Genomic DNA, 16,390 nt, shown 5'->3' on the forward strand with positions numbered 1-16,390 from the left:
GCTAGCCTTAGAACCGGGCGAAAAAATTATAATAAAAAAACATTTGGTCAAACCCTTAGAATATGATCGAACCAAAATGAATGTATTAAGATGTAAAACTTTATCTTCATTTTATAATTAGTTTCAGTTTTTTTTAAACATGTACTCGATTTTAACCTTACAACATAATATGCTATATATTTATTTATTTATTTTAGCTTTAATTCACATAATTCGATTTACGAAAACTAGTCAATCAAGAAACATTTAAACATCGCTAAATCACAGAAGACTTTTACTCTAACGAGTAATAGTTATTTATGCAACTGTTGAGTAATAAGGGGTATTAAAACACGAGTGTGGATTTTTCTCACGAGGCGAAGCCGAGTGTGGTTATTAGAACATTGGGTGTTTTAATGTTGGCAATAATGTAGATAAATGAAATTTATCTACACCCATGCCTTAAATTCTCTATTAAAGTTTCTGAAACAGTTAGCTTATTGCTAACATTAAAACACCCAATGTTCTAATAACCATTACATCATCCAAACGAGTGTTGTAATGTTGTACTGATTTTCATAACAACACTCCTATTTTTTTTTCAATCCCTTCATGCTCAGAGAGTTTTAACAGACAAAAAAAAGGCGGCTTCAAAACCACTATTCCAAACAATAGATACAATTTGCACTAAAAAGTATAAAAATAATTGCGTATTTTTGTTAAAAAATTTTCTAATGTTAGCAGTAAGCTAACAGTTTCAGAATCTTTTCTACACCCAAAATATGAATCATATTCTGGGTGTAGAAAAAGTCTTGTATGCAACTGATGATAAATAGGAATTAAAACACTCATGTGATACAATTATCACACTCGGCTTCGCCTCGTGAAATAAATCCACATTCGTGTTTTAATACCACTTTTTACACAACAGTTGCATAAATAACTATAATTGAATGCGCTAAAATATAATCTTATTCAATTTTTGTTTAATTTCTCCCCGCAAGTGTGCGAAATTTGTTCACTTTTGACACATAACAGACAGATTTGTCAAATGAGCAATGAATAGGTAGGACTGAACATTTTTATTACTCTGTGATAGGTATTTATTGCAAATGACCTCAAAGCGAAAGTGACCGAAAAATGACATGGCTTAAAGGTCTCATTACCAGGCCATAAAATCCAAAAAAAAAATTGCAAATGACATATGTCAGACTGTGTGCTTGACTCTTGCTTCAATTATTTTTTGATTTAGATACTTCGGATTTCGGATATATTTGCAGCTTCTGAAACCTCTTCAAGTCGAAGCGATTGTCGTCTTCGTTTTCTATTAGTTTGCTAATAGAAATTGATTGGTTTTTAGTGAAAGCTTATTAGGTCTAATAATAATTGGTACCAACCAACATGTCTTCAGTATGTTGTGGAACTAAGAAACAAAAACTAAACAATTTATACAGCAATCATGTTGAAAGACCAATGAATGGTCACAAAGAAGCAGTTGCTATTCCAGATATGTGCTACTTTTGTTTCGATGTTTTGTATAGTCAGTTACACAGTATGGATCCACCACAGACGCCAAATTTTACGAATGAAGCATTGTAAGTACAAGTTTCAACCAATAAACCAATGTTCAAGTTTGATTTCACGCGTTCGTGTATAGAGGTGTTTGACCTAGTCTCTATTTCTTTGTTAGTATTTTCGGAACATCAGTGCTCTGTGCCAGCTGTGATCGTGTATTAAATTATAGAATACTTTTATAAAGAATAATTATATACATAATTTTAAATAAATAATATACTATTTTAAACAGTTATTAATAAAGTTTGCAATTTATATTTATAAACAAGCATTATCCTAATAAATATTTCAAATTTTTACTATATGCACAGATTATTTTTATATGAATTTTTTTTTAATATTTATTATATATTATGTCTTAGTTGCAAAGAATAGTAACAAATTTTATCATGTACTCTGAAATTATGAAATATTATTTTATCAATAACATAAATATAAAATTTCAACAAATCACTATCAATTTTCAAATGTAAAGACAAATTTTGCTTAAATACAACACACCGATAGTAAATTAGCTAGGGCATGCAGTACCTAAATTAAAAAAAAAAGTAACGGTATCTAGGGTGCTTTCTTTGTTTACAAATCTTAAATGTTTATTATTATAACCAATACACAACTATTACATTTTTCATTCAATCTTGCCAGCTCAATACAACATGAGTACCTTTAAAAAATGTGTGTACAACCTTTTCAGGGATCTACAATCTACAACATTCCTGAAATTCATTTGGTGATCACTTACAATCAGGTGACCCATAACCTATCATAATGCCCATTATTATTGTGTACAGTTTCATCACACAACAAATTCTACTTTATCATAACTCCACAAACTAGGATCTAGATGTGTGGTGTTCCTCTGTTGGTTTTTTAAGGAACTTTCTTCCAGATACAACTAAACTATGGAAAGAGCTGTCATGCAGAGTATTTTGTTATGTAAGAGGAGAATAAGTGAGTGTATACATGTTACCTGATGTTAAGTTATCTCCATCACCCACATTGTTTCCAGGACAATACAACATATTGTGTACCTTAAAAATTCTATTCTATTCTATTCTTCCTACTATGGCTCCTGTGGAAGGTATACCACAAGTTAGCCAGTGTCATGTTAAGGTAGACCACCAAGCATAGAGTATTCTTTTACTAATTTTAATGGTAGTGATCTGTGCTTAAGATTGAATCAAGTTTTATTTTCTTCTAGCTGAAAACCAAATATGACAAGGTTTCATTCTTATTGAGTGGGAGTTACAGTCCTCTTATTCATTTAACAACTTCTAAACAGTCAACATAAGCTCAAGAAGGTGTCTCAATGTGTTGTGTGATAAATATATTCTATTTTGTCTCTGTAGTGTTATTAAGTCGGTGACAAAACATTTGATCACGGTATATCTATGAGATATGAGTAAATATTTTAGACCTTAGACTATGTTTGTCTTTGTAATGTATAAAAACAATTATCTTTTAACAATTAAAATATATATCTTATATATAAAATTCTCATGTCACAATGTTCGTTCCCGTACTCCTCCGAAACGGCTTGACCGATTCTCATAAAATTTTGTGAGCATATTGAGTAGGTCTGAGAATCGGCCAACATCTATTTTTCATACCCCTAAATGTTAAGGGTGGTCCACACGAATTTTTTTTTTATTTTTTTTGACATTGCTTTTAAATTTATTTGATTATGAGTCAGCATTAAAAAATACACACAACTTCAACTTCAAATTTTCACCCATCTACGATGAACAGTTACTTTTGTATCGCGATTTTAATATCGGAAATACAACATTTGCTGGGTCAGCTAGTATATTATATAATTTATCAAATATGTAGGTGTATACAAATTATTTAAAATATACACACATACTTACACATTTTTTAAGGATTACATTTTATTGGAAAGTTATAAACCTGGTCAGTAACTACCCCACACTAACAAAGCTTCAGAAATGCTGTATTCTGCATATTTATTAATATTTAAATTTTATTTTAATGATAAAACTTACATAAGTACTACTGAGTTAGTTTTTTTATATATTTTTTGTAAATAAAGGAAGCCATATAGAAATTGTGTTTCACTCTTTTGATATAAAAGTATAATATTTAATTTTGTGAACTCGATGTCAAATTTCTACTGTACATGGTGCAGTCCTAAAAATCTTTGTTATTTTCAGTCCCCTTTTTGTCACTTGGAAGATTGGCAAAGAGCATCGTCTTAGAGGATGCATAGGCACATTCAATGCTATGCATTTGCATTCAGGTATAAAAATATCATAATAATTAAAAAAAATACTTTCATTTAATTTTACTTTAAACACCCATTGATGAAACATTAATATTGTTTCAAAAATATTAATACATATTAGAGAATAACATTCAAAATTCAAAATAGCTAGAAGTTACAATCATTACATCATAATATATAAAATGTATGTGTCTATGTTCCCTGTGGACTTCAAGCCTGGACTTATTTTGATGATATATAAGCAAGTTATCCTGTGATTTTGTGTGTTGAACATGTGACAAGATATTTACCTGAATAAAAAATATAATAATTGTACATATTATTCTGCACATGTTGAAGAGCTGCTTGGAAAATATGACAAAACATTGAAGAAATACAGAAGAATATGACACTGGTATTAAATAAACATTAACTTACAAGACAAGAAAATAATGGAAAACTGTGAAGAGGAGTAAATGAATAGTAAGCAGCACTTTGCGTAACACTATCAAGTAAAACAAAATGGTGTGGGAGAAAAGTAAAAAAGAACAAGCAAATGTTTTCGTTAAGTTCTTGGATCAGGTAACTGCGAGGCCGATATGATATTTGTTTTTTCTAAGGATTTACCACTATGGCTTCCAATTCAATGATCATTGTCACCTCATGAAGTAAAAAAATAAATAAATCTTTTGAAGTCAAAACAAGCCCTTGAATTCTGTTTTACTTAATTTAATTTCATTAATTTATCAATTTAGCCCCACGAAAGCCTTAGTTGGAAGAGCATAATTACTATTATTAGGATTGGATACTATCATGTGGACATTATGCTTGGATTTAGAAGTGGCTATTCAACCATTGAACAAGTTTGTCGGGTTCAAATAAAATTGGAAAGTACTAGATATATGAAACAGTGCTACTCTGCAATATTTCTTGATGTGTCACAGCCATTTATAAAATAAAGAGATAATATATACGTTATATAACTTGTTGTCCTCTTAAAATCATACTTAGAAGGCAGATAGTTTTAGAATAAAAGTCAATTATGGCTAGCCATGAATGAAATAATAGCTAAAGCCAAGGCTTTGCAATTGGTCTTATTTATATTTTATGACACAGCAGACATTCCAATGAGAAGTAATATTATTTCTACTGTTCACATATTACTGCCTAACTATGATATACAGGATGTCCCAAAGTTATGGGACATGAAGGGAAAGTACCTTAAATATCGTAGGTATTTTACTGGAAGAAGACATTATCTTATTTTTAAAAGATAGTAATTCTGCATTCAAACATTTTCTAAAAATTACTTGCCTCGTCTGGGAATCCAACCGACTTAAATGTAAAAAAGAAACACCCCTACTTTGATGATATGTAAATATGAGAAAGTAGTCAATTAAGTGGGTATTATTTGTAAATTAATTAATTAAATGCTCAAAATGTGATCCCTCCTGTCTTACGCAAATCGCCAATCTTTTAATGAGTCCGCTGACTTTTGATTTTCTTATAATTTTATGGTGAATACTCGATATGATATGACACAATTCTATTTGTAACTCGCCCACGTTCTCGTGTCGCTTTTAAAGTAAAAAAAACTATGCTATAAAGTATTTTAATTATGAAGTGGGTACTTATTTACGAATAATCAATGCTATCTATGGAATGATAATATCTCTACTTTTCGGACGTCGTCGTCGGCAATAAATAACTTTCTTGAAATTTGACTCAAACATTTTACGTTGCTCCTTTCTTTTAAAATACTATGTAACTTAAGAAGAGTTATTAGTTTTTGGCTATTCTTTCGATTGGCATCGTAAAAGTAGGGGTGTTTTTTTTTTACATTTAAGTCGGTTCGAGTCCCAGACGGGGCAAGTATCAAATTTTTAGAAAATCTTTGAATGCAGAATTACTAACTTTTTAAAATAAGATAAACTGTATAATGAAAATCTATAGAGTACTTCCCTACAACAGTAAGGAAATAAAATAGAATGGTAAGTCTGTGGACCTTTTCATTGAGAAAAAAAGACAATGTTGGACAAAATACCAGATATGAAGATACTGATAAAGAGGAAGAGCATGACAAGTTGACCTTATGAATTTTAACGGGCTATTGAAAATATAACACAATAAATATTACATGGAAAACACATTGCAATTCCCAAACCTACTCGAGATTACAGCATCGCAACAAAAACTGCAATATTTTTTTTTAAATGGAAATGGTGTGTCTTCTTAAATATTTATTGTTTTAAGAAGACAGATATTGTATGTACAGATATTAATTAAATATATGAAAATACCTCCACATTATTTTACAGTACCAACCTATTATGTAATGTACCTATACCAAATATTAAAATAAAATACCTTTTCTTGGTCAATGCTAAATTAATATTTAGTCATTTTGATGTGGATCAGTCATAAGACTATTCCAAAACAAAAGTACACAATGTCAAGGTTAGGTTATATAATATACACGTTAGAAGACTGCAGAAGAGTTCCGAGCTGTGCTGAGTATCATGGAGAAAGCAATGATCCAATAACCCTGTGTGACTGAAAATTCGATGACTAAATGACATCATCAGGAATTTAATTTAAAGAAGACTCAAGTTTGAATATTAACCACTTTATTTGTTGTATCATCTCTCTTCGGCAACACTCTCCTTAATTCCTCGCCTAATATTACTCGAGCGATTGCCAATTTTGAGGTGCTACCTGGAACGTGATTTCAAGAAACGAGTTATCCATAGAGCAAGTCAATCTATGAAGTCGGTCCATATTTCAATCGCTTTACGTAGGTCTACGACTTAGCGTAGACCTCATTTCTGTTTTATCCATGTACAGAGCAGAGCTAAACATATTGTCAGTTTAGTAGTCTGCAAGACTCGATCGCGTGTTGTCGTGATTGAAGGCACAACATGAAACGTCATTGTGTGTCTTCAATCACATTTATCACTGGGGGTGTTCCGAAGAGCTGTTTGACCTTATCTCTGCCCTCAATGCTCACCATCGCACTACTCTCCCCACACTAAAATATATTATTCACCAACTAGTGGTGTTATTCCTCCACAGTCCGGTTTTCAAGAAATGCGTAGCATCAAAAAGTGCTTACACTCATCTAAAAGGCTGGCAAGGTTCCTGTATTCCTGGTATTGCATGAGAGTGGGCGGCCTGTACGGTCGTTTGTCCTCGTACTTTGTAAAAGTAAAAGACATCATGACAATTATAGCGAAGAAACAGAACCTTGTCTTTGCTAAATTGTCCTTGAACTAGTGGGTACAGCAGATACAGATATGGGTGACTTACGTCGACTTTAACGTCGAGACTGCTTCAAGATAACCAGCAGTGGAAGAATTTGAATCTTCCATAAAAACTTCTGTAATTCTTCCTGGCACTTAGACCCAGAATAAAAATAGAAATCGTAATTTTATAAGTATCATACAACTGCTCTTTAATAATATGCCACATTGCCATATGATGAGAGTGTCGATGGACAGACAGCTAATGTGAGAAGCACAGGCAAAAACTGGTTAGCCACTCATATCCTATTTTATAAGTAGGAAAATTCGTGGCGCAAAACTCGTTCATACTATTTATTTCTATAATAGTTTAAGATTCTGTATGTGGATGATTTGAGTATATTGTTTGTTATTTAAAAAAAGTAGTAATAATTAATTTAAATCTTAAAATTTACTTTCAGGTCTCCGAGAGTATGCAATCACAAGTGCCTTAAAAGACTCGCGCTTCTCTCCAATTACTCGCGAGGAAGTTCCGCGGCTGACAGTTTCTGTATCTATTCTGCAGAATTTTGAAGAGGCAGAACATTATCTAGACTGGAAGCTCGGTAAACATGGAATTCGTATTGAATTCATTAGTGAACGAGGATCGAAACGTACTGCAACCTACTTACCTCAAGTCGCTACTGAACAAGGTAATAAATACAATATGATATATTTATTTATTTATTAACTAAGAATGTTATACATATACATTTTGATAAATATACATTGTCCTCCAAAGCCGTCTAGATAACAAATGATGACGTGGGTGACACCGAAAGTTTTTAGAACTGGCCAGTTAGAAACATTGCTAATGAAAACTTTTTTTGAATTTAAATTTTAGAACTATTTGGTTATCTAATGTAGTATATTGCATTCATTTGTCACTTGTTTTTGTGAATTGGCGGCAAATCTAAAGCTCTTGTTACACGTGAAAATGAACCTAACGCGAGAAAATTTTCGGTCAATGATTTATTATGACTCGTGGGCTTACTCAACAACAAAGCTATGACAGGCTGCGATAAGCATTTCTTAATTTACAATTGGTTTAACGAGTTTAAGCGTGGACGTAGTAATCTCAATGATGATCCGCGTGAGGGACGTCTTTTAACAGCGACTACTGAAGATAACATCAGTGCTGTGCGACGCATGATAGAGGTACATAAGAGAGTGATCAGCAGATACGGGCAAGCCTAGGCATTGGTATGAGTCAAGTTCAAAAAATATTACGCGAACATTTAGGCGTCAGGAAGCTTTGTACCAGATGGATTCCCATACATTAACCGACGACCAGAAACACCTTCACATGGACTGGTGTCGCCAAATGTTAGACAATAAGCTCAGTGGGTGTTTCCTTTCGAGGATCGGCCAACTAAGGTATAGAAAGGAAGAAGTCAACGAAAAAAGATGATTGCCTCATTCTTGGGTCGGAAAGGTCATTTCGCGACATTTGTGCTAGAAGATGGAAAGACAGTTACTGCAGACTGCTATGTCAATCGCTGTTTGCCTGTTGTCTTGTAAAAAATTCGACAGCAGCGCCCTCGAAGCAGGACCCTCCTTCACCACGACTATGCTTCAGCGCACTCCCCAAAACGGACTGTTGAATATTTGACTGTGGCAGGTGTCGAGATAATGAGTCATCCGCCATACAGTCCTGACCTGGCGCCCTGCGATTTTTATTTATTCCCAAGAACTAAAGATAAAATTCGAGGTATTCGCTTTACGAGCTCTGAAGATGCGGTGAAAGCGTACGAAAATGCCATAGAATAGACCCTTAAGGAAGAATGGGCCCACTGCTTTTCTCAGTGGTTCCATCGAATGCGACGATGTGTAGAGAAAAACGGAGATTACGTCGAAAAACAATAAGAGTATTGGCAACTTTCTGCATTAAGCCGTTTTTCATTTTCTAAACATTTTCAGTGTTACCTAGGTAAAAACAACTTGACTCCCGATCGCGTGTTAAAATGTCGTCAAAAATTGTCCAAGCGTCATTGTATATAAGTATACATTATCAGATAATATTAAAAAGTTCATTCCAATAAATATCTTATTTCGTGGCAGTAATGTTCTAAGTCTATTATATACGCTCATTGATTATGGTAGAAAATGTGTGAAAGAGAGTGACGCGAACACGAGGCAAGAATCATTTTGTTTCAGCAATTGAAATGTAATTGTTTAGAAAAATGAATAAAAGTTAAAGATTAAGTCAAGTTAGTTACACTACTTTTTTAATTGAATGGGACACTTAAGTACATAAACGTCATAAAAGGCATTTATTTTCTCAAAATTGATTCCTTTAGAATTCTTTTTGATGTTATTTCTAATATACTACCGCTTCGGAAACAAATGACGCTCTGAGAGAGAAGACGCGGCGCAAGAGACTCTCAGCATTATATACAATATTGTACAGTCATTGCTATTGCTATAAAATAATCATAATCTAGTGCCAGGCTGCCCGATCACTTAGATATTCAGGTGTGGAGTAGTAGGATTAACGACAGAGCCAATTTTAATAAAACATGTAAATCTATTTATCTACACCCATGCTTTAAAACCTCTTTTAAATATTCTGAAATAGTTAGCTTATTGCCAACATTAAAACACCCAATGTTCTAATAACCATTACATCATCCAAACGAGTGTTGTAATGTTGTACTGAATTTCATAACATCACCCCTATGTTTTTTTTCGATCCCTTCTTGCACAAAGAGTTTCAAAAGACAGCCACATTCCTTTTGCTCGATGCGTGGTATCTGTATGAATTTAAAAAAAAGAACATTTTCGTTTACGCGCGTTCCACACTACCAGAACGCCGCGCGCCGTTATAGAAAAGTAGATTATTCGAATCCCTGCCATTTTTCTTCGATATTTTAGTGTTTTGTTTACATAAAATGAGCGATTCATTTTAAACGCTGAATATTCGAGTGAATTTTAATTATTGCACTATACAAAATATAAATTACTACTAAAATAAATAATTGTTTCATTAATACTTAGTTTATTTGTATATAATCAGTAATTAATGATATTAGGTTACTACTAGGACTGTTGTTTTAATGTTAGCAGTAAGCTAACTGTTCCAGAATCTTTAAGAGGATTCATATTCTGGGTGTAGATAAAGTCTTGTATGCAACTGTTGACAATTAGGTATTAAAACACTCATGTGGTATTATTATCCACACTCGTGATAAATGATAAATCCACATTCGTGTTTAAATACCCCTTATTACACAACAGTTGCATAAATAACTATTATAGATTATGCATGAATAACGACACACTTCTTTTTCAGTTTGGATATGCCGTTATCTGGACAGTTTTCACTGAACACAATTGAACGAAAACCCTGATTAAATTGAATTACAAAAAAAAATAGCCCGCTGAGATACTTGCGCCCTTTCTTCTTAGGTCTGAGGCATACTTTTAAAATAACTACAAAAAATATTTGAATGTTACAGGTTGGGACCAAGTACAAACCATTGATTCCCTTCTTCGGAAAGGTGGATACAAAGCTGCAATCACTGCAGATATGAGACAGAGTATCAAATTAACCAGATACCAGTCTGAGGAGATCTCGGCCTCCTACAACGAATACATAAGCCAGCGTTGCTAGCAAACAACAAGTCAACCCTTGCCGGGGTTCCCAAACTCTACATCAGTAGTTTATTGGATGAACACAAGTGACCGTTGTGTTAATGTAGCCTCTAAGGATATGTATTATAGTGAAACATGCAGGTTTTGTGTGAGAAACAACAGTTGGAGTTTAATAGTTACAAGAAGTCATAATTATACTCAAAGTGGATCCGGAATGTATATGAGACACAATGGTGTTACGTAAAATATATCACTGCCAATGACATTCCTCAAGGGCATCATGGTGTCATCAATGTATCCCGGTATTTCGTCTCCCATTACAAGTGTTTATATAGATTATAATAGTTTTCATAGCTTAATAAGTAGGTACATATAGAATGGTTCATAGGTACTTAGTACTAAACTTATAATATTTCAAGCCTTATAAAAATATTACAAGAAATAACTTATGAAATAGTGAGATGATAATAATAGTATGAAATATCGTTTAGCCTAGTTTTGTATGTGTTTTATGTTCAGAGAACGGGCTTTGTTAGAAAAGAAAAAAAATATTTGTACTTTCTGTAAGATGTCTCAATAGCATGTTTGGTTCAAACTTCAAATATAATTATTGGGCTTGAGCTCACCTATAACTATGTATGTAGTTACAATCCTACCTTGGCTGACACCGACTTTTACGCTGACCGAAGATTATTACACATTTGTTTATACAAGACAAGTGTTGACCCGGCGATACTCCGCGCCACTCATTCTATGTATGAACTATCATATGTAATGAAATATGATAATAATAACGATACGACATGGGTACCTGAAAATAAAAAGCGCAAAAATACGTAAGATTAACAATACCATGTCTAGATAATAGCAGTTTATTTGTAGTGTCACATACTTATATAACATTTATTTCATTATTTTTGAAGCCAATTCTTTGAACATACACTGCAATCTTTAATCTACATTTTAATACAAACTTTAATCTGTGGGTAAATGCTATTAGTACACAATTATTCGTAAGATTTTGATGCAATCTTTCGGTAGGTAGTTAACATGTTATAATATTTTGCTTTATTATTTGGTATTCTCGCATAAACAAATTGCAAATCTGTTTTGGAATGACTGTACATTTAGAATACATATAATATTAATTGTCTGTTAATTTCTATTCCGATTAATGTTCGTTTATCTAAACAGGCTGTCGAAGCTTGTGCAAGACTAAATCTTACATAATATGTTCAAGTTAAGAATGCTCATTTAAAAATATTATTTAGATAGTATTTGACAATTAATATCGTCACTACGGCTACGAAACAGTAAACTGGAAGAAAAAAAGATCTATATAAGTGTTTGCTCATTCTAAAATTTAAGAAAATACATTGTCAAACCCTTATGTTTTGGACACAATTTATATATTGTTTGAGTGAGATAATAAGGTTCCCTGCCGCACGGTATCCGTCATATTATATTTAGGTATGGCGGTGGGTACACTGTCGCAACATGTCGCGTTGTGTTCTCTAGGGTGGCTCCGAGGTTGGTTGGTTCTCCTACATGACAGAGATACAAAGTGGACATAGCGCACCTTTCATATATATGTAATAATAATATTGACACACTTTTACACAAATTATCTTGCCCCAAACTAGGCATAGCCTGTACTATGGTTACAAGACAACGATATATTTAATACAATATACTTACTCAAACATACATAAATACATATAGTCAAGCTGTCACTGATTAAATCGAACCTCTCGAACGAGAACGTTACGAAAAAAAAAATATTAAAACCATAGTTAAAGTGCCACTATTGCATGCAATCTGTGAAAAAATGTGACGATAAAATATAGATAAGATGGAGGTAATATAGATAAGATCTTGTAAAATCATAAGGTATACTTTAATTACAATAGAAACTGAAATCAATTAAGATATAAAAATTTAACGTTAAAATTTTTCACCAAGAAATCAATTCAATACGTTTTCTATACAATTCAATATAAATGAGCATAAATAAAGGACGCAATGAATATCATGTAACCTTAATTTACAAAACCTAAGCTGTGTTATTAATATTAACAAAACGCGTAGCAAAGTTAGTCCAAGTTTAAAACTTTTTGTCTTTATCTTATCTCACTACAGAACTACATGACAAGGAGAATTCATTTTAAATGTTGTGAATGCTGTTGTATCACTTGAGTGTTCCAAAAGTGATACGCGCTGAAGGTACGTACTGCCAATGTAGAATAGGATGATTAAATCTCGATATATCTGTGTGACCCTAGATTGAACATTGACTATTGTATCAGAGAGTGAGAATTTACATTATTATCATGTATAAAAAGCAATCAACAAAATTCGTTACTACACATTGTTGTGTGAGTTTCATAGCTATAAAGGCGTGTGTTAATTCTAGAGTAGTTTAAAAATTGGGTGGTTTATAAGGCTTTGCTTGTGTTTATTTGAAATATTTTAAGGTTAACTTAGCTGTTAATTATTGAAATAATATGAACTGAGAGCAATGTCTAATCAAGATGTCTGATAAATACTAGTTACAGTGCTTCCAAATTAATAATGCGCATACAGATCTTCGCTAATGGACTTATTCCCGGAAACACCCGAATCATTCAATCGTAAGAGCCCTAAACAATGCACTTGCATTTTACACCTTGTGCGAAAGAAATAGGAGTCAAATCATGTGTTCACAATACGAAAACAAATTGGGCCGTCGGCTGTGGTAGCCGGTCAGTCAGTCGTGTTTAAGTATTGGTGCCGACTGCACGTGTTCAGTCTATGTGGAATTATATAGAGCTCCTATTACACACCCCTCTTGTTATTATTATTGTAATATAATTCTACTAAATTATGCAGAAGTAATGCATTTTACCACTCTATATAGATATCGTCTCCCGACGGTCGGGAAATACGACCGTTGCCGAAAAGTGGCGAAGATCTGTATGCGCATTATTAATTTGGGAGCACTGTACCTACTTTTTATATTGAGCAACTGTCATTTAGACACTATTTTCGGGGTGCTATCATGGTATAATAATATACTCCGCCTGGTATTCTGGTTCCGTCACAGTTGTGATGACTGTTCTTAAACTATTTTCGAGTGAAACAAAGCTATAGATTTGCTGTAGATGTGAGCGACACGACAATGGCGATGTAATGGCGGGCTGTCAGTATGACATAATATACCGTATCGTGGGATGAGAATACCACGCGGAGTATATTACTGCTATGGGTGCTATATTATAATCTGATAACCTGATGTTAAATTTAACAATTAAAATATTATGATCTGAGTTAAAACCTTACTAATTATTATTACTTATTTATCAAATTAACTTTTAAAATTAAAAAAATGTGTTTTAAAATATTTCCATTACAAAAAATCACATATAAGTTTAATTATTTGTCGTAATCAAAATAGTCTTTCGTATATTTTTTGTATGATTTTTTTTTTTCAGTTGTCTCAGTTCTATTGTTTCATTTTACATAAATAAGCATATGTAATATAGTTTATATTACACACTAGTTAACCTTATAAACTTATGAATCTTAATTTAATGTCCATAATATTTTGTTTATATACAGAAACTAACATATAAGCTCAGAATACAGAACAGACCAGAAACCGTGAACCCGCTCCAATCATGTGAGCCAGTAGTTGCTAGCTAACAAGGAGTAATTGGTTATGGCGCGTGCGGGGAGTTATATAGTGCTGTATACACGTTATTAAACACTCGTGGTTTGTTTTGTTTTCTGCGCATATTTAGTAATTATTGCGAGTAGTTGCCAGGTGCAACTAGATGTGGTGTACAACTTTGGTCCCACGCAATAATATACCCACGTGACGTGTGATTTAAAACTGATTCTTGGGAAGCAATCTGGACAGAAAGTATATAACATAACCTAAACTGGCTGTTTTTATGACGCCATCCTGTTAACATAATAATATATTTACCCTTACCCACTACACGCTTGTGTTCCTGGCAACTGGTTACTCTTGAGTGTTGTGAGATATTTGATTGAACTTTAGCATTTTAACATTGGATAAGAAAGTGAAAATTATGAAAAAAGTATATAAAGTTATAAAAATACAAAAAATTTATATATTAAGCTTAATTTGTTGTAGGTTAAGTAGGCGTCATACTTCGATATTTTTAATACGAATTGTTATTTGAATGGACGTTTATTTCTTGGAGCGTCCTTGAATCTTTTAATTATAATAAACATTTGCCGCCAACCAATATGTTTCCATTTTAATATTTAAAAAATATAATTTCTAACTGACTTCAAAAATTTTTATTATAAAGGAGGAGGAGATTATAAGTTTTTCTATATTTTTTTCCACTTGGTAGGGTGTCATTTATTTTTTTCAGAATTGATTCCTTAAGAGCCGAGTTCACCAAGACTTTAAGGTTTAAATGGCTGTTTATTTATATACTATTAGTTTATATAATATAGTGTTCATTATGCACTAACCATTGATCAGGTACTTTAACCAATTTTTACCTACCCGCCCTACACACTTACACATTAAGGCTAAGCTATTAAAAAAAAGAAAAGAAAAAAAAAACAGAGTAAAATAAAAATAAAATACTAGAAAATACTATAAATAAATTACTAATTACAATTTATTATGACCTACAATTTTTAAGTCTTTAATGTGCCAAGTGCCTAGATCCTTTCCCAACATATTTTCTAAAACATATACGAGAGGTGAAAGCTTTTGCGTTACACGGCACATAGATAAAGTTTGGAGCCAATTTTTTGCTGAAGTACTTGTCTTTATCACTCAATACGTAAGCACGCTTAAATACGATGTCTCCAACATTAAACTCGAATGCTTTTCGCCGTAAATTGTAATGGTTAGTATTTTTAACATGAGCTTGATATAAAGATTTTTGAACATCATCAAATATTAACCTTAGAGCCCTAAGGTTTTCTGCATAGGCTTCGCGCGGAAGAAATAAAATTTCGTCACCTTAATCCGTATCCGTGGAGTGGGACCCGCAAAGGACTAATTCCCTACCGTACACTAGAAATGAAGGAGTATATTCAGTAGCCTCATTCACAGAGTTGTTGACCGCAAATTGCACTTTTGGAATGAAGGTATTCCAAGTTCTGTGATCGTTCTCGACGAATGTGGCTTTCCACATTTCAACATAACATATCTTTATATGTTATTATAGTTTTATTATAGCGCTCAACCGTGTCTATTTGGGGTGTATACTTACTTGGGCGTAAAGAAAACGTTTGGAACTTTGTACCTATCAAAGAAGGATTTAGTCGGACCACTTATAAATTGACTACCATTATCTAAAAAAATGGTCTGAGGTACGCCATGTATTAAAAAGACTTGTTCTTCGAGGATTTTCGTAATAATACTTGAAGTAGCTTTCTTAATGGGAAAAATTTTGAAAAGCAGCGAGTAACCACCAGATTTTTTTTTTATGAAAATAAGGGACAAGACGAGCAGGACGTTCAGCTGATGGTAATTGATACGCCCTGCCCATTACAATGCAGTGCCGCTTAGGATTCTTGAAACCCCCAAAAATTCTGAGCGGCACTACAACTGCGCCTGTCACCTTGAGACAAGATATTAAGCCTCATTTGCCCAGTAATTTCACTAGCTACGGCGCCCTTCACACCGAAACACAGTAATGCTTACACATTACTGCTTCACGGCAGAAATAGGCGCCGTTGCGGTACCCATAATCTAGCCGGCATCCTG

At 33.1% G+C, this 16,390-nt stretch overlaps 1 protein-coding gene across 1 annotated transcript; it reads left to right on the top strand.

Annotated features, from left to right (window-relative positions):
* The first annotated feature begins 1,216 nt into the window (after nucleotides 1–1,216).
* LOC126968744 (uncharacterized protein CG5902) lies at nucleotides 1,217–14,899 on the top strand. The gene is made up of 4 exons (XM_050813856.1): nucleotides 1,217–1,574; nucleotides 3,729–3,814; nucleotides 7,479–7,709; nucleotides 10,515–14,899. Exons 1-4 carry the CDS (start codon nucleotides 1,381–1,383, stop codon nucleotides 10,667–10,669), a joined length of 666 nt encoding a protein of 221 aa, XP_050669813.1. The 5' UTR covers nucleotides 1,217–1,380; the 3' UTR covers nucleotides 10,670–14,899.
* Nucleotides 14,900–16,390: the final 1,491 nt, after the last annotated feature.

This window comes from Leptidea sinapis, chromosome 16, assembly GCF_905404315.1.
Source record: "Leptidea sinapis chromosome 16, ilLepSina1.1, whole genome shotgun sequence".
In the NCBI taxonomy this organism is placed as follows: Eukaryota; Metazoa; Arthropoda; class Insecta; order Lepidoptera; family Pieridae; genus Leptidea; species Leptidea sinapis.